At 49.0% G+C, this 25,057-nt stretch overlaps 1 protein-coding gene across 3 annotated transcripts; it reads left to right on the forward strand.

The window, feature by feature from the left end:
- Positions 1-22: 22 nt before the first annotated feature.
- KXD1 (KxDL motif containing 1) lies at positions 23-24,491 on the forward strand. 3 transcript variants are annotated; one of them, XM_053582373.1, is made up of 6 exons: positions 23-87; positions 651-787; positions 14,736-14,857; positions 16,930-17,082; positions 22,393-22,439; positions 23,547-24,491. In XM_053582373.1, exons 2-6 carry the CDS (start codon positions 719-721, stop codon positions 23,777-23,779), a joined length of 624 nt encoding a protein of 207 aa, XP_053438348.1. In that variant the 5' UTR covers positions 23-87; positions 651-718; the 3' UTR covers positions 23,780-24,491. The 3 variants fall into 3 exon arrangements, with proteins under 3 accessions (XP_053438348.1, XP_053438349.1, XP_053438350.1); XM_053582374.1 differs by lacking the exons at positions 23-87; positions 651-787 and adding an exon at positions 8,527-8,629; XM_053582375.1 differs by lacking the exons at positions 23-87; positions 651-787 and adding an exon at positions 8,644-8,668.
- Positions 24,492-25,057: the final 566 nt, after the last annotated feature.

A 25,057-nucleotide genomic window follows, 5' to 3' on the forward strand; every position in this document is an offset into this window, starting at 1 on the left:
TCCTGTTCGGTTTGGTGAGAAGTTCTTAAAGGGACAGAAGCCTCCTGGCCACTTGGGGTGGGGGCTATAGGCTGGACACCAAACACAGGTCAGTGCCGCGCAAGTTGCGCGATCCCCCGGCTCCCGTCTGAGATTCAGCCTGCTAGTCTGCGAAATGGGGACCCCCATTCATGCATTCTCACCTTGGAGGCTGTTGGGAAGACAGCACTTAATGGTGTTTCTTTGAGGTCACGTTTGCCGGTGAGGGTAGCTTTGGTATTGCTAGATAACCCATCGTGAAGCCCCAGTTAGAGAATTAGACCCGAGGTCCTGAGGGGGAGCGACCTGCCCAGGGACACGTGGAAACGTAACCCCAGACCCATCCCCGCGTGGTCTAATTCCCAAAAGGTTGCCCAGAGCATACAGGAGATGCTTAATAACAGCTAGGTTGGCGACTGGGCAAGCGGGGCCACTGGGAGGAGTTTCTCCTCCATGCGTCCTCTGCCACAGGGTGATAAGGTGCCCACAGCCCCAAGGAAGAAAGTGGCATCCTCAATTAGATTGGATTTCATAGATTTTGTTTTAAAACTGGGTACACTTACTCCTCTGTCATTCTGTTTTCTTTCCCATCAGTTACTCCCTTCCAGAATGACCTTATTATTTTGCTTCCGGGTCCCCCCACCCCCACTCTGCTGCATCCTCACAGGAGCCTGTTTCCTACTCAGCACCTCCTTGAACCATGCCTGACACCCTTGGGAGCTCAAGAAATGAACAGATGAATGAACAAATCATACACTGGCTTTTGCAGGTAACTAACTTTTCAGGTAGGATTTCCCATGTTGCCTACTACAGAAGCCTTCCCAGACCTCCCCAAAGCAAAACTAGGTGCCCCATTTGGCTGTTCCTCCTGGCAGATGAGCCTCCACTTTATAACTCATTTATCTGGAGCTGTGCCATCATTCAATTTACTTCTGCCTCGCCCTCTAGAGGGGAAGACTCCAAAATCTGGTAAAGCTCTCCTGTTTCTCATTGGTGTAGCCCTGAAGTCTGCATACTCCATGGCACAAAATGGAGTTAGGGAGCAGGGCAGGTGGACTCACGGAAATCATTGTGAAAGGGAAGAAGCCAGGCTGGCCAGGCAGCAGAGGTGGTGTGGCAGTGGGGGCATGTGACAAATCACCTGGGAATGGGCATTAGATAAACTGTGGGCCAGTCAAAATTCTGAGGGACCTGGACCTTTCCCCAGTCATCTCTGAACCCCAGGGTTTATCTGCACAGTGAGGTTACTTACCTATCTATTCACATCTCTGTTGTATGGCTAGAGGAACTGTAATAATACTAATAAAATAAACGAACAATAAATAACTAAAATAACATCACCAACAATAATAATAATGGCTGGCATTAATCAGCAGATATCACACATGCAGGCAAACATTTTATGTATTTAATCCTTCCTCTGAGATACTTTATTTGGAGGCCAGATCATTTTCTGTGTACAGAGTTGCAACTGTCTTGTGTTTCTAGTGACATGAACTTTTCTTTTATTTATTTATTTTTATTTTTTTTGAGAAAGAGTCTCACTTTGTCACCCTGAATAGAGTACCATGGGGTCATCATAGCTCACAGCAACCTCAAACGCTTGGGCTCAGTGATCCTTCTGCCTCAGCTTCCCAAGTAACTGGGACTACAGGTGCCTACCACAACGCCCAGCTAGTTTTAGGGACAGGGTCTCACTCTTCCTCAAGCAAATCCACCCACCTCTGCCTCCCAGAGTGCTATGATTACAGGTGTGAGCAACCATGCCCAGCCCATGACTTGAACTTTCATTGTTTTTTTTTTTTGTTTTTAGAGACAGAGTTTCACTTTATCACCCTCAGTAGAGTGCCATGGCATTACAGCTCACAGCAACCTCCAGCTCTTGGGCTTAGGCGATTCTCTTGCCTCAGCCTCCTGAGTAGCTGGGACTACAGGTCCCCGCCACAACATCCGGCTATTTTTTGATTGCAGCCGTCATTGCTGTTTGGCGGCCCGGGTTGGATTCAAACCCGCCAGCTCTGGTGTGTGTGGCTGGCACCTTAGCCGCTTGAGCTATAGGCGCCAAGCCAGGACAAATTTGTTTGTTTTGTTTTGTTTTTTCCTTGAGATAGTCACTTTGTTGCCCTGGGTAAAATGCCTTGGCGCTATAGCTCACAGCAACCTCAAACTCTTGGGCTCAAGCTATTCACTTGCCTCAGCCTCCCAAGTAGCTGCAACTATAGGTGCCTGCCATAACACCCGCAATTTTTTAGAGATGGGGTCTTGCTCTTACTCAGGCTATACTTGAACTCATGAACTTAAGCAATCCACCCACTTGCCAGAGTGCTGGGATTATAGGTGTGAGCCACCGTGCCTGGCCCTGGTAACACTCTTATTATCTTCATTTTATAGATAGGGAAACTGAGGCATAGAGAAGTTACATTTCTTTGTTCAAGGTCATAGTAATGAAGGGCAAGATGGGCCAGGTGCCTTCCCCCACTGAGTTTCTTTTATTTATTTATTTTTTTATTTTTGCAGTTTTTGGCCAGGGCTGGATTTGAACCCACTACCTCCAGCATATGGGGCCGGCGCCCTACCCCTTTGAGCCACAAGGCACCACCACCCCACTGAGTTTCTATTCCAACGAGGGGAGCTGGGTATTGCACAAACAATCATGCATATAAGTCTTTAATTGCAGCTGTGGTAAGTGCTCTGCAGGAAATGAAACTGAAAACAGTAGCAGAGAAAGCCTTCTTCCAATTCCAAACTTGGGCCTCCCCTCCCCCCAAAGTCCCCATCACTTCCCACCCTCTCCCTTGAAAACACAAAGGAGGAAAACGTTTTCTTGTCTCCAGTCTACTGTGTACAAAACATTTGGAGCCAGCCAAGTCCCTTTTGGCCTTCATGTATAGCCCCCATCTGGAGCCAGCCAAGTCCCTTTTGGCCTTCATGTATAGCCCTCATCCCTTCCAGAACCCTCATAAATGTTTCCTGGCCTCCTGTAGAGCCCTAGAGACTCATTGAAAAGCTTGGTTTCGGGCGGCACCTGTGGCTCAGTTGGTAGGGTGCCAGCCCCATATACCGAGGGTGGCGGGTTCAAACCCGGGCCCCGGCTGAACTGCAACCAAAAAATAGCTGGGCGTTGTGGTGGGCGCCTGTAGTCCCAGCTACTTGGGAGGCTGAGACAAGAGAATCGCTTAAGCCCAGGAGTTGGAGGAGTTGGAGGTTGCTGTGAGCTGTGTGATGCCACAGCACTCTACCAAGGGCCATAAAGTGAGACTCTGTCTCTACAAAAAAAAAAAAGAAAAGTTTGGTTTCTCCAGCTTGGGCCTTTTCTGCTGCAGCTTGCAGACAGAGCCATGGTCCATTTTACCCAGTGACTCCCACCCCACGACTCCCCTCTTAGCACTGTGCCTGGCTCTGAGCTCCTCAATTCTTTTTTTTTTTTTTTTTTGCAGTTTTTGGCCGGGGCCGGGTTTGAACCCACCACCTCCAGTATATGAGGCCGACATCCTACTCCTTGAGCCACAGGGACTGCCCAAGCTCCTCAATTCTTATAAAGATCAAGAATTTGATCCACACAATGTCCTTTCCCATCACCCTGCCTTTGCTCTTTCAATGCCGTGTGCCCTGAATGATTGTCCATTCCTAGAACACTCCTGATCCTGCCTCAAACACCTTCCAGAGGTACCTGCCTCCTTGCAACCTTCCTTGCCCATAAAATGAGCCCTCACGCCCTAAGCCCCCACTTATCAAGTTCTTCCAGCCTTAAGTTCCCCTCTCATCTCTCCAAGCACTAAGCCCCAGGGAGCTGAGGGGTATCTGTTTCTAACACTGTCTCCTCTCCTTCTCCAAGGGAAGGCAGGGACTGAGAACTCCCCAGATTCCCAGAAAACGTGCCACACCCAGAGGAAAGTGAATAATTTTTAAAACTAGGCCAGGCACAGTGGGTAATGCCTGTAATCCTAACACTCTGCGAGGCCAAGGCAGGTGGATTGCTTGAGCTCACAGGTTCAAGACCAGCCTGAGCCAGAGCGAGACCCCGTCCCTAAAAAAAATAGCTGGGCATGTGGTGGGCACCTCCCAGCTACTCAGGAGGCTGAGGCAAGAGAATCTCCTAAGCCCAGGAGTTGGAGGTTGCTGTGAGCTGTGTGACGCCACGGCACTCTACCGAGGGCAATAAATAAGACTCTGTCTCTACTAAAAAAACAAAAAACTTGTGTTTTGCTTTTCTTGAGACAGAGTTTCTCTGTCGCCCTTGGTAGAGTGGAGTGGTGTCACAACTCACAGCAACCTCAAACTCTTGGGCTTAAGCAATTCTCTTGCCTCTTGCCTCTCTCTCCCAAGTAACTGGGATTACAGGTGCCCGCCGCAACGCCTGGCTATATATTTTTCTTTTTAATGCCTGGCTATTTTTTACAGGTCAGGTCTCGCTCTTGCTCAGGCTGGACTTGAACTACTGAGCTCAAGCAATCCACCCGCCTCAGCCTCCTTTTTTCTGGCTGGGCGCTGTAGGTCATGCCTTTAGTCCCAGCACTGAGACTAAAGGCATGACCTACAGCGCCCAGCCAGAAAAAACTGGTGAATTAAATAAAAACAAAGTATGTTAGCGAAATATCTGTATGCCCAACGTTCTGAAATTTAATAAAAAGTATCATCGTGGGGCGGTGCCTGTGGCTCAGTGGGTAGGGCACCAGGCCCATATACCAAGGGTGGCAGGTTTGAACCCGTTCCCCGGCCAAACTGCAATAAAAACATAGCTGGGCGTTGTGGCAGGCGCCTGTAGTCCCAGTTACTCTGGAGGCTGAGGCAAGAGAATCGCCTAAGCCCAAGAGCTGGAGGTTGCTGTGAGCTATGACACCACAGCACTCTACCAAGGGTGACAAAGTGAGACTCTGTCTCTAAAAAAAAAGTATCATTGTGAATACATCCACTTCCCCAATGTAGTTGAATGTAGAATTTAATGAATAGAACATATCTAGTTTAACAAACAAACAAAAACCATTGAACTAAATATAGAACAATCCTGGTCCTCATTGAATTTTCTTTTTTATTTATTTATTTTTTTTGTAGAGACAGAGTCTCACTTTACTGCCCTTGGTAGAGTGCCGTGGCATCACACGGCTCACAGCAACCTCCAGCTCTTGGGCTTACGTGATTCTCTTGCCTCAGCCTCCCGAGCAGCTGGGACTACAGGCGCCCGCCACAATGCCCGGCTATTTTTTTTGTTGCAGTTTGGCCGGGGCTGGGTTTGAACCCGCCACCCTCTGCATATGGGACCAGCGCCCTACTCACTGAGCCACAGGCGCTGCCCCCTCTTTTTTTTTGAGACAGTTTCATTTTGTCGCCCTCAGTAGAGTGCTGTGGCGTCACAGCTCACAGCAACCTCAAACTCTTGGGCTGAAATAATTCTCTTGCCTCAGCCACCCAAGTAGCTGGGACCATAGGCACCTGCCACAACGCACAGCTATTTTTTTTTTTTTTGGTTGCAGTTCTCATTGTTATTTAGCAGGCCTGGGCTGGTCTGAACCCACCAGCATCGATGTATGTGGCCGGGGCCCTACTCACTGAGCTTTGGGCACCACCTCTCATTGACTTTTCTTTTTCTTTTTTTTTTTTTTTTTTTTTTGAGACAGAGCCTCAAGCTGTCACCCTGGGTAGAGAGCCCTGGCATCACCGCTCACAGCAAACTCCAACTAAGCGATTCTCTCGCCTCAGCCTCTTAAGTAGCTGGGACCACAGGCACCTGCCACAAAGCCCAGCTATTTTTGGTTGCAGCCATCATTGTTATTTGGCCAGCTCAGGTTTATGTGGCTGGTGCCTTAGGCATTTGAGCCACAGGCGCCAAGCCTGAATTTTCAATGAATAAAAGCAGCAGAGTGTGGGAGTGATATTACCTACAGTGTAGGGCAAATTTACTGTGTGCCAAGCTTTGTTGTAAGGATTTCACCTTCCTGATTTCCTAAAGCTAACATTTGCCCAAGGCCATCTGGCTAAAATATAACAGACATGGAATTACAACTCAGATTTGTCCAATTCCAGGCTCTTAAGCAGTCTTCCACAAGTTTGAGAACTCATGTGTCTTCTAAGCTCTCGCCAACTTTCAGAGGTAGAAGCTGTGATTACCCAGACTCACAATTATCAAATTGAGACCCAGAGAAGTTACACATAGAATATATAACATACTCACATCAAAGTATATCCATAAGTAATAATTATTACAAAAATTTATTGAGCATTCCTATTTGCCCCTCTTTGTTCTTGAATTTAATCTGGATTATCTCACTTAAAAATGCATCCTCATGGGGGTGGCGCCTGTGGCTCAGTGAGTAGGGCACTGGCCCCATGTACGAAGGGTGGCGGGTTCAAACCTGGCCTTGGCCAAACTGCAAACAAAAAGTAGCTGGGCGTTGTAGCGGGGGTGCCTGTAGTCCCAGCTACTCAGGAGGCTGACACAAGAGAATTGCCTAAGCCCAAGAGCTGGAGGTTGCTGTGAGCTGTGATGCCAGGGAACTCTACCGTGGGCAATAAAGTGAGACTCTGTCTCTTAAAAAGAAAAAAAGGGGAAAGGGGGGCGGTGCCTGTGGCTCAAGGAGTAGGGCGCTGGCCCCATATCCAGGAGGTGGCAGGTTCAAACCCAACCCTGGCCAAAAACTGCAAAAAAAAAAAAAAAAAAAAAAGCATCCTCATGGCTCCACACCAGTAGCACAGTGGTTTTGGCACCAGCCACATACACCAAAGTTGGGCCAGCTAACCAGCAATGACAATTGCAACAAAAAATAGCTGGGCATTGTGGCGGGCACCTGTAGTCCCAGCTACTTGGGCGGCTAGGGCAAGAGAACTGCTTGAGCCAAAAAGTTGAGGTTGCTGTGACCTATGGTGCCATGGCACTCTACCAAGGGCGACTGAGTGAGACTCTCTCAAAACAAAAAAATAGTGGGGCTTGGCACCTATGTTCAGCAGCTGGTCGAATCCAGCCAGGGCACGCCAAACAACAACCAAAGAACTGCCGCCGTTGTGGCGGGCGCCTGTAGTCCCAGCTACTTGGAAGGCTGAGGCAAGAGAATTGCTTAAGCCCAAGAGTTCGCGGTTGCTGTGAGCTATGACACCATGGCACTCTACCCAGAGCAACAGCTTGAGATTCTGTCTCAAAAAAAAAAAGATAGTGAGTGAAAAATATGATTTAAAAATATAAGGCCATTTGCTTAAGAAATGCAATTAGTGTAACCTGGATCTTTGTACTCTCAATGAATCCCCAAATATATATATATATCCAGGCGTGGTGGCTCATGCCTGTAATCTTAGAACTCTGGGAGGCGAGGTGGATGAAATGCCTGAGCTATAGGTTTGAAACCAGCATGAGCCAGAGAGAGACCTCATCTCTAAAAAAGAACCCAGTATTGTGGCGGGCACCTGTAGTCCGGGCTACTCAGGAGGCTGAAGCAAGAGAATCGTTTGAGCCCGAGAGTTGGAGGTTGCTGTGAGCTATGAAACCAGGACACTCTACCTAGGGTGAGAAAGTGAGTCTCTTAAAAAAAAAAAAGATCGGGTGGCGCCTGTGGCTCAAGGAGTGGGGCTCCGGTCCCATATGCCGGAGGTGGTGGGTTCAAACCCAGCCCTGGCCAAAAACCACAAAAAAAAAATAAAATAAAATAAAAAAATAACATAAAAAGAAAAAAACATGGGCCAGGCACGGTGGCTCATGCCTATAATCCTAGCACTCTGAGAGACATAAGATGGGGTTGCTTGACTCCAGGAGTTTGAGTTTGCTATGAGCTAGGCTGAGGCCATGGCACTCAGAAAAAATAATGTCTCAAGTATCTTCCTAAAAATACTTGAATTGCAAAGGGCAAAATAGTAACTTTACAGCAGAGAAACTGGTAGACACTTTAGGCAAGTAATCAAGGTCAGTATCAGTAATAAAACACATCAATCTCCCCTGCCTCCAGATGTGATGCTCTGAGAAAGATAACAATATCACTTCTGTGAAATTCCTGCTCAAAAGGTACAACCTTGGTCTAATCACAAGGAGATATTAGACACCCAGGGGACATTCTACAAAACCAGTATTTTTCAAAACCATTAAGATCATGAAATATAAGGAAAAACAGAGGAACTGTCACAGATTGGGGGAGACTAAAGAGACATGACTAAATGCAATGCGGAAACCTGGATGGGACCAAGACCAAAAAAAAAAAAATCACCAAACTTGTAGCAGAGATTTTAAACCTAGATAAATCTGATTCCTGGCCTGGAAAGCAAGATACCTGGGTTTGGTTCACCCACAGACCACTGGAGCATTTACGAGTTTGGGGGCGTGCCTGACGCTCTGAGATCCCAGTTTTACAATCTATAAAACTAGACACAGCCTTCAGGCTTCCGCCTTCCGGGCTGCTTTGAAGGGTGGGTTTTGGAAACTACGCAGGCGTGAGGGATTGTTTGACTGTTCATTGTGACTTACCCACCGACAGAAGCTTCACATAAACCCCGCCCCTTCCTGCCGCTCCTCCTCGCACGCCAGTAGGCCCAAGCGTACGACGCCAACGCGCGCATTTTTACGCCCAGTGCGTGTTTACGTCCTGGCGGCTCAGGCGCCATCCCGGAAGCGCGAGCAAGGCCGCCAGATGTGCAGGTGCCGCCGCCACTGCCCCCAGGGCCGAGTTTGTGTGCGGTTAGGGATGCTGGGGCTGCGGGGGAACTGGGCGGGGTCGAGCGCTGATTCCGGTTTACCGTGGGGTGGGGCGCGCCTCTGGCCACATCTGGTCACTCGTGCTGCGCACTGGCCTCAGTTTCCCCGTCTGCGGAATGGATTCACGGGCGGCGCTAGGGGCCGGATCCTAATCCGGGGCGGAGGGATGGAACCTCCTGTGTTTAGGTTCTGCAGTGTAATCTGGAGCCGGACGTTGTCCTTTTTGTGCCTGTTTCCTCTCCTTGTGGCGGCGGAGCATGAGTGGGTAGTTGAGAATCTTCCCACGCCTGGATTTTTCCGAGCTTGGGTTGCTGAGTTAAATTCGGTTAAATGACCTAGGTAGAACCGTGGCGCTTCTCTGTCTACCGTATAACGTTGGACAATTGAGCCTCATTCAGTGAGCCTCAGTTTCCCTCGGAAATAATAGTGTCTCCCTCTTAGCGGTGATTGAGGATAAAATGAAGTGGTATACAAGTGTTTGTTCATGTTATATTCTTGGAAGCACATTAGAGTTCCATAAAATGCGAATTCCGGGACCTTGTCTTGGGACCTCTTCACATTCCCTTCGGAAAAACATCCTCCTCTGAGCGCCACTTTTTTTTTTTTTTACAGTTTTTGGCCAGAGATGGGTTTGAACCCTCCACCTCGGTATATGGGGCTGGCACCCTACTCCTTTGAGCCACAGGCGCCGCCCTTTTTTTTTGTTAAGACAGAGTCTTACTTTGTCATCCTCGGTAGGGCGCTGTAGCATCATAGCTCACAGCAACTTCAAACTCTTGGGCTCAAGCGATTCTCTTACATCGGCCTCCCTAGTAGCTGGGACTACAGGCGCCCGCCACAAGGTCCGGCTATTTTTAGAGATAGGGTCTTGCTCTTGCTCAGGCTGGTCTGGAACCTGTGAGCTCAGGGCAATCCACCCCCATGGTCTCCCAGAGTGCTAGGATTACAGGTATGAGCGCTACTCTTTATCACTGTTGGTTTCAGTCCCCACGAACAGCACTGTGAGATTTGGATTTTTCCTTATTCCCATTTTATGGATGAGAAGATTGATTTAGAGAGGTGAAGTGACTTTTTAATGGTCACAGCTCTGAGTGTTTCACCCATAAATATATATATATATTTTTGAGACAGAGTCCCACTATGTCACCCTCTGTAGAGTGCAGTGTTCAATTTCCTAAAAGTAAAAACAGGAATTGAGAAAACTCTTTGAATTTGTTTTGTTTTGTTTTGTAGAGACAGAGTTTCACTTTATTGCCCTCGGTAGAGTGCCGTAGCATCACAGCTCACAGCAACCTCCAACTCCTGGGCTTAGGCGATTCTCCTGCCACAGCCTCCCCAACAGCTGGGACTACAGGCACCCGCCACAACGCCCGGCTATGAATTTGTTGTTTTATGATTTGAATGTACTGCTCCCAACTCAGCCAGGCAGGTGCCCTGGATGACTCATAAATGATCCACAGATAATAATGTAGACAATACTATAGCATTCTTTTCTTCTTGTTCCAGATGGGGGCTATTTTCTTGGCATAGGCATAGAATGGTTTCTTATTATGGAGTTCTGTATAGACTCTTACTACCAAAAGCATAAAGTGTCTCTTAATCAAAGGAAAATGAAATAGAAGCAAAAGGAGTTGCCTATGATTTCATTGATGATATTTTGCCCTCGGTAGAGTACTGTGGCATCATAGCTCACAACAACCTCAACCTCAACATAGCAACCTCAAACTCTTGTGCTTAAGCAATTCTCTTGTCTCAGCCTCCTAAGTAGCTGGGACTATAGGCACCCGCCACAACACCCAGCTATCTTTTGTTGCAGTTGTCGTCGTTGTTTAACTGGCCCAGGCTGGGTTCAAACTCGCCAGCCTTGGATGCATGTGGCTGGCACCATAACCACTGTGCTACAGGTGCCGCGGCTAATTGCTAACATTTGTAAATGAGGTAATTCCCAATTTTTGGCTGGCAAAAAATGAGAAATCAGGCAGAATCATCTGTTTTACAAAGCAGCTATACTGTCACAGGTGGATACTGAACCCCTGCTCACATTCAGGTTCACTTTTGTGGAACCTGTGGACTTTGGGCATTTATGGCGACTCAGGTTCACTAGCTGGGTGACTATGGCCCAGTTACTCAATCTCTGTGAACCTCAGTCTTCTAATCTGTAAATAGGGATGGGCTGGACGCCTGGCTCAGCCTGTAATCCCAGCACTTTGAGGTGTAATGGTGGGAGGACTGCTTGAGGCCAGTAGTTAAGAGACTAGTCTGGGCAACATAGCAAGACCTCTTTTCTTCTTTTTTTCTTTTATTTTGTTTGAGACAGACTCTCACTCTGTTGCCCTGAGTAGAATGCCATGGCATCAGCCTAGCTCACAGCAACATCTGTGAGCAAGCAATTCTGGTTCTAGCAATTCTGCTTCAGCCTTCTAAGTAGCTGGGACTACAGGTACTCACCACAACACCTGCCTAAGTTTTTCTATTTTTAGTTGAGATTCTTGCTCCAGCTGGTCTTGAACACCTGAGCTCAAGCCATCCACCCATGTCACAGCCTCCCAGGGTGGTAGGATTGAGCCTGGCCTGCAAGACTTTTTTGGGGGGTTGGAGCGGGGAGAAACAGACTTTCACTTTGTTGCCCTCGATAGAGTACTGTGGCATCATAGCTAACAACAACCTCAAACTCTTGGTCTCAAGTGATTCCCTTGCCTCAGCCTCCCAAGTAGCTGGGTGCCTGCCACAATGCCCAACTATTTTTTTTTTTTTTTTGCAGTTTTTGTCCAGGGCTGAGTTTGAACCCACCACCTAAGGCATATGAGGCCAGCGCCTTACTCCTTTGAGCCATAGGCACCGCCCAATGCCCAACTATTTTTAAAGACAGGGTTTCGCTCTGGCTCAGGGCTGTGTCTCAAACTCCTGAGCTCAGGTGATCCACCCACCTCAGCCTCCCAGAGCGCTGGGATTACAGACATGAGTCAGCACACCTGGCCCAAGACCTCTTTACTTTTTTTTTTTTTTGTAGATACAGAGCCTTTATCACCCTCCATAGAGTGCTGTACCATCACAGCTCACAGCAACCTCCAACTACTGGGCCTAGGCGATTTCTTGCCTCAGCCTTATGAGTAGCTGGGACTACAAGCACCTGCCACAATGCCTGACTTTCGTTTTTTGTTTTTGAGACAGAGCCTCAAGCTGTTGCCCTGGGTAGAGTGCTGTAGCATCATAGCTCACAGCAACCTCCAATTCCTGGGCTCAAGCGAGTCTCCTGCCTCCACTTCCCAAGTATCTGGGACTACAGGCGCCTGCCACAACGCCTGGTTATTTTTTGGTTGCAGCCATCATTGTCTGGCCGGCTCAGGCTGGAATCAAACCCGCCAGCTCTGGTGTATGTGGCTGGCGCCTCAACCACTTGAGCCAAAGGCACCAAACCTATTTTTTGTTCTAATTTGACTGGGGCTGGGTTTGAACCGCACTGAGCCTATTTTTTGTTCTAATTTGGCTGGGGCTGGGTTTGAACCCACCACCCTCAGTTTATGGGGCCAGCACCCTACCCACTGAGCCACAGGCACTGCCCACCAAGACCTCTTTTCTAAAAAAATTTTTGGCCCCTGTGTTGGCTCACCTGTAATCCTAACACTCTGAGAGGCCTAATCAGGGATCCCTTGAGCTCAAGAATTTGAGACCAGCTTGAGTAAGAGCAAGACCCCATCTCTTCCTGTGGCTCAGTCGGTGGGGCACCGGCCCCATATGCCGAGGGTGGCGGGTTCAAACCCGGCCCCAGCCAAACTGCAAACCAAAAAATGGCTGGGCATTGTGGCGGGCGCCTGTGGTCCCGGCTGCTTGGGAGGCTGAGGCAAGAGAATCGCTTAAGCCCAAGAGTTGGAGGTTGCTGTGAGCTGTGTGAGGCCACGGCACTCTACCGAGGGCCATAAAGTGAGACTCTTGTCTCTACAAAAAAAATAATAATAATAATAAGGGAAAAATTCAAAAAAAAAATAAAATAAAAAAACTAGCGGACAATTATGGTCAGCGCCTATAATCCCAGCAATTCAGGAAGCTGAGGGTAAAAACTTGTTTTTTAATTTTAGCTGGACATGCATTCACCTGTAGTCCTGCCTACTCAGGAGGCTGAGGAAGGAGGATTGCTTGAGCACAGGAATTCAAGGCTGCAGTGAACTATGATCATTCTACTGTACTCCAGCCTGGACAACAGAATGATATCATCTTGAAAAAATAAAGATTATGGCTAGGCACCTAGAATGCCAGCCACATGCACCAGAGCTGGCGGGTTTGAATCCAGCCTAGGCCTGCCAAACAACAGTGACAACTACAACCAAAAAATAGCTGGGCATTGTGGCGGGCACCTGTAGTCCCAGCTACTTGGGAGACTGAGGCAAGAGAATCGCTTAAGCCCAAGAGTTTGAGGTTGCTGTGAGCTGTGACACCATGGCACTCGACCCAGGGCAAAGCTTGAGACTCTGTCTCAAAAAAAATAAATAGAGCGGCGCTTGTGGCTCAAAGGAGTAAGGCGCCGGCCCCATATACTGGAGGTGGTGGGTTCAAACCCGGCCCCAGCCAAAAACTGCAAAAAATAAAATTAATTAATTAATTAAAATGTCTAAAAATAAAGAAAGATGAAGACTCGGCACCCATAGCTCAGTGGTTAGGGAGCTGGCCACATGCACCAGGGCTTGTGGGTTCGAACCCAGCCCAGGCCTGCTATAAAAAAATAAATAGCCAGGCTTTGTGGCAGGTGCCTGTAGTCCCAGCTACACTGAGGCAAGAGAATTGCTTGAGCCCACAAGTTTGAGGTTGCTGTGAGTGATGACGCTACGGCACTCTACCAAGGGCAACATAATAAGTCTCAAAAAAAAAAAAAAAAGATGAAAACAGTTCTCAGTGTATGAGCTTGGTGCTTTGTTTAGCTTACAATTGGTGCTCATTAAGTGGGTGAATTAAATGGGCTCTGAAGCCTTTCCTGATCTGATCCAGTGTGTGAATGTTAACTAATTGGTCTTTCTGAAATTAGGTGTTTTCACCATTAAAAATGTCCAGATTTTGGGGCGGCACCTGTGGCTCAGTGAGTAGGGCGCTGGCCCCATATGCTGAGGGTGGCGGGTTCAAACCCAGCCCCGGCCAAACTGCAACAAAAAAAAAAAAAAAAAAATAGCCGAGCGTTGTGGCGGGCGCCTGTAGTCCCAGCTGCTTGGGAGGCTGAGGCAAGAGAATCACGTAAGCCCAAGAGTTAGAGGTTGCTGTGAGCCATGTGACGCCACGGCACTCTACCCAGGGCGGTACAGTGAGACTCTGTCTCTACAAAAAAAAAAAAAAAATGTCCAGATTTTTCCTGAACTCCTTCCTACCCTGCATGGTCTGGGAAACCTCTACCCACCAGAATGGGTTATCTGTGTCCCAGGGAAAATGGGATCTACAGAGCCATCTAGGTCGCTGGGGCCCACAGCCTGATTGTGCATGCCAGAGATTTTGGCTTTAATTTGCTAATAAAATTCTATTCTCAGAGCTGAGTTTGAAAAGTTCTGTTGATCCCTTGCTATGAGCCAGTTTTTGGGCTGGGCTTTGGAGACAGACAAGCCTCTGCTTTCTTGGAGCTGATATTGGGATGATAACAGGAAAGAGGAAACGAGTCAACTGAGAACTGGGATAATTTCAAAAAGATGTGACCCAGTGAAGCAGTTTAAACAAGGTGAAGTCATAAGAGTGACCAAAGTAGGGATAATCCTTGAAGACCTCGACTATGTGTGTTCTGCTTGTGAGGACATTCAGATGCAAAAGGCTGACAGATTTATACAGCCGAAAGATACTGATGGCCCTGGAGTATGAAAATAGGGTTAATAGGTATCTAATGTGTGCAGTTTACAAATCCAACCTTCTTTAGTTTTCCCAACACCTCCAGTTCTCAGGATGGCAAACCTAACACTCAGGTGGCATGACAGTCACACATCCCACTGTAGAAGGCCCCGGTCTATGGAGTTCCAAGCTTGACCTTTTGGTCTGCCTTCCCCAGAGCTTAGTGCTAAGACTGCCTGCCTGCTTGTTTCAGGCAGTGGAGAAGGAAGAAGAGATGGACCCCCCAGACTCGGCCTCGAGAGTCTTCTGTAGCCGCATCCTGAGCATGGTGAATGCAGATGACGTCAATGCCATCATCCTGGCCCAGAAGAACATGTGAGTGGTGGCTGTGGGTTCTGGGCATGGGAAGAAATCCACTCACTGGCCCACCTTCTTGTCCTGCCCACCCCTAACCCAGGCCCACACTGGTGATAAAATGAAGGAAATGAGCAAATCTATTGGCTGGCTTCAAAGTAAATTCCTTTCTGGCCTGGAGGCGAGGCCTTGGCACAGGAAACAGGGCTTTGGGAAAATTTTGCAGCTGTGGATGGTTTGGCAAGGGCCACAGGGGCTTTTGTCCCAAGGCCTGGGGTGGGGAAAGTTGAGGGACCAGAGGAGACTGCATGGGTTTTTTTTTTTTGTAGAGACAGAGTCTCACTGTACCACCCTCGGGTAGAGTGCCGTGGCGTCACACGGCTCACAGCAACCTCTAACTCTTGGGCTTACGCAATTCTCTTGCCTCAGCCTCCCGAGTAGCTGGGACTACAGGCGCCTGCCACAACGCCCGGCTATTTTTTTGTTGCAGTTTGGCCGGGGCTGGGTTTGAACCCGCCACCCTCGGCATATGGGGCTGGCGCCCTACTCACTGAGCCACAGGCACCACCCTGACTGCATGGGGTTTTAAGGAGCTGGGTGGCTGCCTTCCTCTTGGGGGTCTGGTTTCCCAGTGCCAAGGCTGTGTCTGCATAGTCTGTGTCTGTGAAGTCTCTTTGCTCTCACTGAGGCTTGGCACGTTAGCCACTGGAACCTCACCCTAATTCTCGCCTGCCCCATGGGGACAAAAGACTAAAACAATTTTGGAGAGGAAGCACAGCCTCCTGGTACTTCATTTTTTTGTTTATTTTTTGAGACATAGTCTCTGTTGCCTATGAGTAATGCTGTGGTGTCAGCCTAGACTCTGAGGTCACTGCAACTTCAGACTCCTTCAAACGATCCTCCTATACCTCAAATTCCTGAGTAGCTGGGATTACAGGTGTGCACCACATCACCCAGCTAATTATTTATTTATTTATTTGTAGAGACAGAGTCTTACTTTATTGCCCTCGGTAGAGTGCCGTGGCATCACACACCTCCATCTCCTGGGCTTAGGTGATTTTCTTGCCTCAGCCTCCTGAGTAGCTGGGACTACAGGTGCCTGCCACAATGCACGGCTATTTTTTTCTATTTTTAGTAGTGATGGAGCTCCACTCTTGTGCAGGCTGTTCTCCAACTCCTAAGCTCAAGGGATCCTCCTGCTTTAGCCTCCCAGAGTGCTAGGATTACAGGTGTGTGAGGCACTGCACTCTACCATTTTTTGTAGTTTTTAGCCAAAGGCTCTTTCCACCCTCTGTTGATGATACAACACAGATCCAATTTCCATACCTTTTCTTTCTGTTTTTTTTTAGAGGCAGAGTCTCATTTTGTTTACCTGGCTATCTTTCCTTTCTTTCTTTCTTTCTTTTTTGAGACAGAGTCTCAACTTTGTCGCCCTCGGTAGAGTGCTATGGTGTCACAGCTCACAGCAACCTCCAGCTCTTGGGCTTAGCTGATTCTCCTGCCTCAGCCTTCTGAGTACCTGGGACTACAGGTGCCTGCCACAACACCCGCCTATTTTTTGGTTGTAGTTGTCGTTGTTTGGCAGGCCCAGGCTGGGTTCAAATGCACCAGCTCCAGTGTATGTGGCTGGCGCCCTAGCCACTGAGCTATAGGCGCTAAGCCGATTTCCTCACCTTTTCTCACAGACCTGGAGTGTTTCTGAGTCTCAGCAATACCCATCTCTCTTTTAGTTCTTTAGGTCAGACTGAGACTGGAGTGTGGGGAACTCCCACAATGAGGGAGAACAAAACCAGACACAGACCTATGGTGTCAGGGCAGGGCCACAGGAATAGCCTAGGGCTAAGTAGAGTCAAAAGAGGAATAAAGTCTTCTTGAGCGACAGGGTAGGGAAGACTACATGCAAAGGACACAGTTGATTAGGGTTTTGAAGGTTGAATAGGAGTTTGCCAGGTGTCTCAAATAGCAGGTAGAACTCTGGTGGACAAAGGAACAGCCCATGCAAAGATTGTGGAAGTAGGCACAGGCTTATTCATGATCAGTCGGCAGGGCCTGGAGGCTGGTTAGAGGAGCTTGTACCCTCTCTGTACCACCAGGCTGGACCGCTTTGAGAAGACCAATGAAATGCTGCTGAATTTCAACAACCTGTCCAGTGCCCGCCTGCAGCAGATGAGTGAGCGCTTCCTTCATCACACGAGAACTCTGGTGGAGATGAAACGGGATTTGGATAGCATCTTCCGCCGAATCAGGTACCTACCAACCCATGGCCCCAGGTGACCTCTGCCTCCACCTCTCTATGTGAGCCACATAACAGGGGAAAAAAAGATTTTGGTCATTTGTTCTATAAGGCTTCATTGTACACTTAAGTATTCTAGAAGATCCCGACCCTGGGATAAAAATATTAAAGTTTTTGAATTTAAATTTTATTTATTTTTCAAAAATGTAATGTGGCACTGGACACATAACAGAAAAGGCAGGAAAGAGTAGACAGTGAACAGTGATCCTCTCACTCCCATGTCCCCCACCCAGTTTTTCTCTGAAGAAGCCAATGAGGCAGAGCACAGTAGCTCACACCTGTAATCCTAACACTCTGGGAGGCTGAGACAGTTAGATTGCCTGAGCTCAGGAGTTTGAGACCAACCTGAGCAAGAGCAGGACCTTGTCTCTAAAAATAGTCAGGTGGGCGGCGCCTGTAGCTCAGTGAGTAGGGCACCGGCCCCATGTGCCGAGGGTGGCGGGTTCAAGCCCAGCCCTGGCCAAACTGCAACCAAAAAATAGCCGGGTGTTGTGGCGGGCGCCTGTGGTCCCAGCTGCTCGGGAGGCTGAGGCAAGAGAATCGCCGAAGCCCAGGAGTTGGAGGTTGCTGTGAGCCGTGTGATGCCACGGCACTCTACCAAGGGTGGTACAGTGAGACTCTGTCTCTACAAAAAAATAAATAAATTAAAAATAGTCGGGCACTGACGTAGGTGCCTGTAGTCCCAGCTACTCTGGAGGCTGAGGCAAGGGGATCACTTGAGCCAGAGAATTTGGGGTTGCTATGAGCTATGATGACACCATTGCACTCAACCTAGGGTGACAGAGTGTGACTGTCTCAAAGAAAAGAAAAAAACTAGCCAGGCATTGTGGCGGATGCCTCTAGTCCCAGGTACTTGGGAGGCTAAGGTGGGAGGATTGCTTGGTGAGCCAAGGAATTCTAGATTACAATGAGTTATGATCATGCTACTGCCTGATCTTTTCCTAATGTAACACAAATATATTTACAAAGAATGGTAAAGAGGTATTTGTTTTTTTGTTTGTTTATTTTTTTGAAACAGAGCCTCAAGCTCTTGCCCTGCATAGAGGGCTATGGTGTCACAGTTCACAGCAACCTCCAACTCTTGGGCTCAAGCGATTCTCTCGCCTCAGCCTCCCATGTAGCTGGGGCTACAGGCACCCGCCACAACACCTGGCTATTTTTTTTTTTTTTTTGTAGAGACAGAGTCTCACTTTATAGCCCTCGGTAGAGTGCCGTGGCATCACACAGCTCACAGCAACCTCCAACTCCTGGGCTTCAGCGATTCTGTTGCCTCAGCCTCCCGAGTAGCTGAGACTACAGGCGCCCGCCACAACGCCCGGCTATTTTTTGGTTGCAGTTCAGCCGGGGCCGGGTTTGAACCCGCCACCCTCGGTATATGGGGCCGGCGCCTTACCGACTGAGCCACAGGCGCCACCCCAACACCTGGCTGTTTTTTAGTTTTAGTTGTCATTGTTGTTTGGCAGGCATGGGCTGGATTCGAACCCGCCAACTCTGGTGTATGTGGCTGGCTCTTGAGCTACAGGCGCTGAACCGTAAAGAGGTATTTGGGGGCGGCTCCTGTGGCTCAGTGAGTAGGGCGCCGGCCCCATATACCGAGGGTGGCGGGTTCAAACCCAGCCCCGGCCAAACTGCAACAAAAAAATAGCCGGGCGTTGTGGCGGGCGCCTGTAGTCCCAGCTGCTCGGGAGGCTGAGGCAAGAGAATCACGTAAGCCCAAGAGCTGGAGGTTGCTGTGAGCCGTGTGACACCACGGCACTCTACCGAGGGTGGTACAATGAGACTGTCTCTACAAAAAAAAAAAAAAAAAAAAAGGAGGTATTTGGAAGGCAATCTCTTATCCTTGACCTCAGACAGTCAGTCCCCCACAAAAGTACTCTAATGGCTAGTTTCCTGCCCACCACTTGGGGGGATGCACTTATCTCCTTTCTGAGTAATAATAACCACTGGGGTTTCTGCTTCCCCCTTTCCAAATACTATGCCTGTGCAGCAGGCCTGGTGAGATGACCCAGAAAAGATGCACTTTTTTTCCCAACATAGTCTTTCTGCCGCCCTAAGTAGAATACCATGGTGTTATAGCTCACAGCAACCTCAAACTCTTGGGCTCAGGCAGTGCCCTGTAGCTCAGTGGGTAGGGCGCTAACTACATACACCCAGCCCAGGCCAGCTAAAACAACAACTGCAACCAAAAAAATAGGCATTGTGGCAGGTGCCTGTAATCCAAGCTACTTGGGAGGGAAGAAAATGGCTTGAGCCCAAGAGTTTGAGGTTGCTGTGAGCTGTGACGCCACAGCACTCTACCTAGGGTGACAGCTTGAGACTCTGTCTCAAAAAAAAAAAAATCTCTTGGGCTCAAGCGATCCTCTTGCGTCAGCCTCCCAAGTAGCTGAGACTAAAGACACTTATCACAATGCCTGGGTAGTTTTTCTATTTTTAGTAGAGACAGGGTCTCACTCTTGCTCAGACTGGTCTTGAACTCCTGAGCTCAAGCAATCCATTGCCTTGGCCTCCCATAGTGCTAGGATTACAGGTGAGCTACCATGCCCAGACTGTTTGTTTGTTTGTTTGTTTGTTTTTTAGAGACAGAGTTTCACTTTATCACTCACGGTAGAGTGCTGTGGATTCACACAGCTCACAGCAACCTCCAACTCCTGGGCTTAGGTGATTCCCTTGCCTCAGCCTCCCAAGTAACTGGAACTACAGGCGTCCGCCATAATGCCCCATGATTTTTTTGTTGCAGTTGGGCCAGGGCTGGGTTTGAACCCGCCACCCTCCATATATGGGGCCGGCGTCCTGCCCACTGTGCCACAGACGCCACCCTTGTTTTGTTTTTTTAAGAGACAGAGTCTCACCTTGTTGCCCTCAGTAGAGGGCTATGGTATCACAGCTCATAGCAACCTCCAGCTCTTGGGCTTAGGCGATTTTCTTGCCTCAGGCTCCTGAGTAGCTGGGACTACAGGTGTTCACCACAAAGCCTGGTTATTTTTTTGTTGCAGTTTGGCCAAGGCTGGGTTCTAACCCGCTACCCTCAGTATATGGGGCTGGCACCCTACTCACTAAACCACAGGCGCTGCCCAGAAACTTTTTTTTTTTTTTGCAGTTTTTGGCCAGGGCTGGGTTTGAACCCGCCACCCGCCACCTCCAGCATATGGGGCCAGCGCCCTACTCCTTTGAGCCACAGGCACCGCCCAGAAACTTTTTTTTAATTAGTTTTTTTTTTTTTTTGAGACAGAGTCTCATTCTGTCATCCTGGTTTGAGTGCTATGGCATTACAGCTCACAGTAACCTCCAACTCTAGGGCTCAAGTGATCCTCTTGTTTCAGCCTCCTCAGTAGCTGGGACTACAGGCACCCACCATAATGCCTGGCTAGTTTTTCTATTTTTAGATGGGGTCTCACTTTATTCAGACTGGTCTCAAACTCCTGAGCTCAGGCAATCCACCCACCTTGGCCTCCCAGAGTGCTAGTATTTTAAGCATGAGCCTTTGTGCCCAGCCTAGGTTTTTTTCTATTTTTAGTAGAGGCTGGGGGTGAGGCATCTCTTGCTCAAGCTGGTCTCCAGCTCCTGAGGTCAAGCAATCCAATCCTCCTGCCAGGTACATGGTGGTACATCTATAATCGTAGCTGAGGCTGGAAGATCACTTGAGGCCAGGTGTTTCGAACCAGGTAGGCCAACATAGTGAGTCCCTATCTTTTTTTTTTTTGTAGAGACAGAGTTTCACTTTATTGCCCTTGGTAGAGTGCCATGCAGTCACACAGCTCACAGCAACCTCCAACTCCTGGGCTTAGGCGATTCTCCTGCCTCAGCCTCCCAAGTAGCTGGGACTACAGGCGCCCGCCACAACGCCCGGCTATTTTTTTGTTGCAGTTTGGCTGGGGCTGGGTTTGAACCCACCACCCTCGGCATATGGGGCCGGCACCCTACTCACTGAGCCACAGGTGCCTCCCGAGTCCCTATCTCTTAAAAATAAAAAAAAAAAAAATGGGGTGGCACCTGTGGCTCAGGTAGAGCACCAGAGCACCAGCCCCATATACCGAGGGTGATGGGTTCAAACCCCACCCCAACCAAATTGCAACAAAAAAATAGCCGAGCATTGTGGTGGGCACCTGTAGTCCCAGCTACTCGGGAGGCTGAGGTAAAAGAATTGGCTAAGCCCAGGAGTTAGAGGTTGCTGCGAGATGTGTGATGCCATAGCACTCTACTGAGGACAATAAAGTGAGACTGTCTCTACAAAAATAAAATAAAAAGGAAGCAAATAATGTCTGTGAGCTTCTGTTTAATGAGTTGCAGAATTCAGTGTTTGACAAGTGGGTGTTGTGACCCCTTAGTCAGCATTCCTGCCACCTCTTGTGTGTGCACTGTGCCTCAGCCATGGATGTTGAGACAAGGCTAGGACAAGTTGCCCAAAGGAGTGACTGCTGAGGAAGGAGTGTGAAAGCTTCTTCAAAGGTTGTCTGAGGCTGGGTGAAGTTTTGCAGGCTGAGGTGGAAGGACTGTTTGAGCCCAGGAGTTTCAGACCAGCCTGGACAACATAAAAATTATTTGGACATGGTGGTATGCACCTCTAATCCTAGCTACATAGTGGGATCACTTGAGCCTGGGTGTCAGAGGATACAGTCAGTAGTGATTGCGCCACTGAGTTTTAGCCTGGTGACAGTGAGACCCTATTTCTAAAATAAGAAGGCTGTCTGGGTAGAGCAGCTGGGACAGTAAGAAAGGATTGCATGAAGTCTGAGTGTGGAGGCTCACACCTGTAATCCCAGCACTTGAGAGGCCAAGGCGGGTAGATTGCCTAAGCTCTCAAGTTCGAAACCAGCCTGAGCAAGAGCGAGATCCCATCTCTAAAAAGTAGCTGGGCATTGTGACGGGCACCTATAGTCCCAGCTACTTGGGAGGCTGAGGCAAGAGAATCACTTAAGCTCAAGAGTTTAAGGTTGCTGTGAGCTGTGATGCTACCTCACTCTACCAAGGGTGACAAAATACAGTCTCAAAAAAAAAAAAAAAAGAAAGAAAGAAAGGACTTGGAGGGAGAAGGCCCAGCTAGTGCCTAGGCTCTGTGACAGGTGGGTGGTTGGCGCCCACCCTGAAGTATGAGTTTTACTGGGGCGTGGCTCTTACTGCCCTGACTATTGGGCTAAGCACCTGGGCCTCCCTGAGATAGGGGAGATAAAATATGATGAACAGTGAGCGAGTATCCACCTCTACCCCACCTTGCCCATAGCTGATAGTGTTCAGCCCCATTTTCCTTGTTTTCCTTTCCCCACAGGACACTGAAAGGGAAACTAGCCAGGCAACACCCGGAGGCCTTCAGCCGTAAGTCTCATCCAGGGCTTTTATACCTCATGTCTGGCCTCTGCACCTGAGGATGTCAGAACTATTAACCCAAGGCTGGCTTCTGGAAGGCACCTCATGGGTTGAAGTTGAGACTAGACCCTGGTGGGCAGTGGATCAAGGGAAACCTGGGGCAGGGGCTGGGTGGGAGATAGGCCTTGTCCTCCCAGCACCAGGACCAGGGTCCCTTGCCTAGGGGGAGGTTGCAAAGGGGAATGTGAACAAGAATGATGACAAACTTTGTCCCAGTGTTTATCACCATGGGCTAGACTATTACAGATACCTATATAAAGTGGGAGCTGTACGTATCCTACCTATCCCTATTTCACAGAAGGGGAAACTGAGGCACAGAGGGACAACAACTAGGTGAGAGGATGCCTAGCCAGAATGGGCAGGGGAGGGACTTGAATTTTCATCTGTCTGGTTAGCAAGCTTGAACATGCTTTAGATTGCCACTCCATGTTGCTGCCACCTCAAAGAGTTCCCCATGCTGAGCCTTGGACTACACCATCTATTGAATGAGCCAACAGCTTTCCATCCAGGGCTGTCGACAGCCACAGTTTATAGTAAGAGTAGGGAGCTGAGGTAAAAGCAGGTGAGGTGCCTGGCCCAGGTGACACAGTGGTGAAGAGGGATGACAGAGTCAGGCTCATAGTAAGAGCCCATGTCAGCCCAACCCAAGAGTTATGTCCTTACCTCAACTCATCTTGAAGGGCTCAGCACCCATAGCACAGACTGGTGGGTTCAAACCTGGCCTGGGCCAGATAAACAACAATGACAATTGCAACAAAAAGTAGCCGGGCGCCTATAGTCCAGCTACTTGGGAGGCTGAGGCAAGAGAATCCCTTGAGCCCAGGAGTTTGAGGTTGCTATGAGCTGTGACACCACGGCACTCTACCAAGGGCAACACAGTGAGACTGTCTCAAAAAAAAAAAGGAAGGGCTTTCTATCACCTCCTCCTTTGTGAAATGGCCCAAGTCATGCTCTCGAGGATGGGGAGAGTTGTCAGGGATGTCACACATACAATAAGTTCCCTATCACAGAGTCTGGCAAGGCTACTGAACCAACTCTTGGTTCTTTTTCTCTCAGACATCCCAGAGGCATCCCTCCTGGAGGATGAGGATGAAGACCCCATCCTGCCCAGCACCACAACTACCATTGCCACCTCGGAACAGAGCACGGGCTCCTGTGACACCAGTCCTGACACTGTCTCACCCTCCCTCAGCCCGGGCTTTGAGGACCTGTCCCATGTTCGGCCCAGTTCCCCTGCTGTCAATGGCCATAGCCAGACAGATGATGATGAGGAAATGCTGGGCGAGTAGCCTTGCTCTCTGGTGCCTCAAGTGGTCTTAGAGCAGTGGCACCTCTCCCCAGGTGTCTGGGGTGGCTTCATGATCATCAGCTTTGCCACCCTGTTCTGTCATTTAGGGCTCTGAGGAGGATAGGGCTCCCTCCCAAGGAGTGTAGAATACCTGAAGTCTTTAATTCCTGCTTCTTCCCTTCTTCAGACCCCTCTGTTGTGCCAAGGCATGCCCATCCCAGCTGGGCACAAGGTAACTTTTCTAGAGCTGAGCCTGAGTTCTGCTCTAAATAATAATACAGAGGTTCCCAGAGATGAGCCAGATGTCTTCTACCTTCTGGTCAGGACCTCCTTGAGGTAGATAAGCACTGTCACATCTCAGTTCACCCAGACCACCCCTGCACCCACTAATTCTGATTTCCCAGCCCCTTCCTCTAACAGAAGTATTGAATACTTTCTCCAATTGGTATCTCAAGGAGTTTTCTGAGACAAGTATAAGAAGGCTTGAGATGAAGGCTGTCTATCCATGCAGTCCAGAGCCTAATGAGGCCTGTGTTTGTCTGAACAGAGGTGTAGAACCCAAGGGCCCAGCAGGCCTCTCCCAAGGCTTCTGTGGAGCAAGCTGAGCCACCTTGGAAAATAGTTTAATGGTATATTTTTGTACCTGATGTTTACAGATCCTGTTGGGAAGTTATCAATAAAAAGACCCTGTTAATACAAAGGGAAGAGTACAACTAACTGTGGCTTCCTTCCATCCTTAGGCTAAGCAACCTAGAAGGTAGACAAATGCTGGACATGGGGCTGGGGGGGGTCTATTGGAGGGGAGTGCAAACAACTAGCCACCATAGAACTGTTCTTGATGGGAGTTCCCATGGTGGCAGCCATAACAACCCAAGTTCCATCACCATCCATGTCCTTGCATGTGCTGTTCCCACTGCTCACAACACTCTTTTCTGCACCTCCCTGACTAATTCCTCCTTCAGATCTCAGCCGCCATGCAGACTCCTCTGGGAGCCACATAAGCTCTCATTCCTCCTCAGAAACGTTCCCAGAGATCACTCCGCTTTGGAGTACTTACAAATTAAGTTGGTGTTTTGTTTTCTTGGCGGGGGGTGCGGGGGTAGTTATTTTTGAGACAGCGTCTAGCTCTTTACCCTGGACTGGAGTGCCATGGCCCCAGTCTCATTCACAGCAACCTTAAACTCCTGGCGCCAAGCAACCCTCCTGCCTCAGCCTCCCCTGTAGCTGGGACTACATATAGGTACAACATCACGCCCAGCTAATTTTTTTTCTTCTACTT

Source organism: Nycticebus coucang, chromosome 3 (assembly GCF_027406575.1).
Source record: "Nycticebus coucang isolate mNycCou1 chromosome 3, mNycCou1.pri, whole genome shotgun sequence".
NCBI classification, from domain to species: Eukaryota; Metazoa; Chordata; class Mammalia; order Primates; family Lorisidae; genus Nycticebus; species Nycticebus coucang.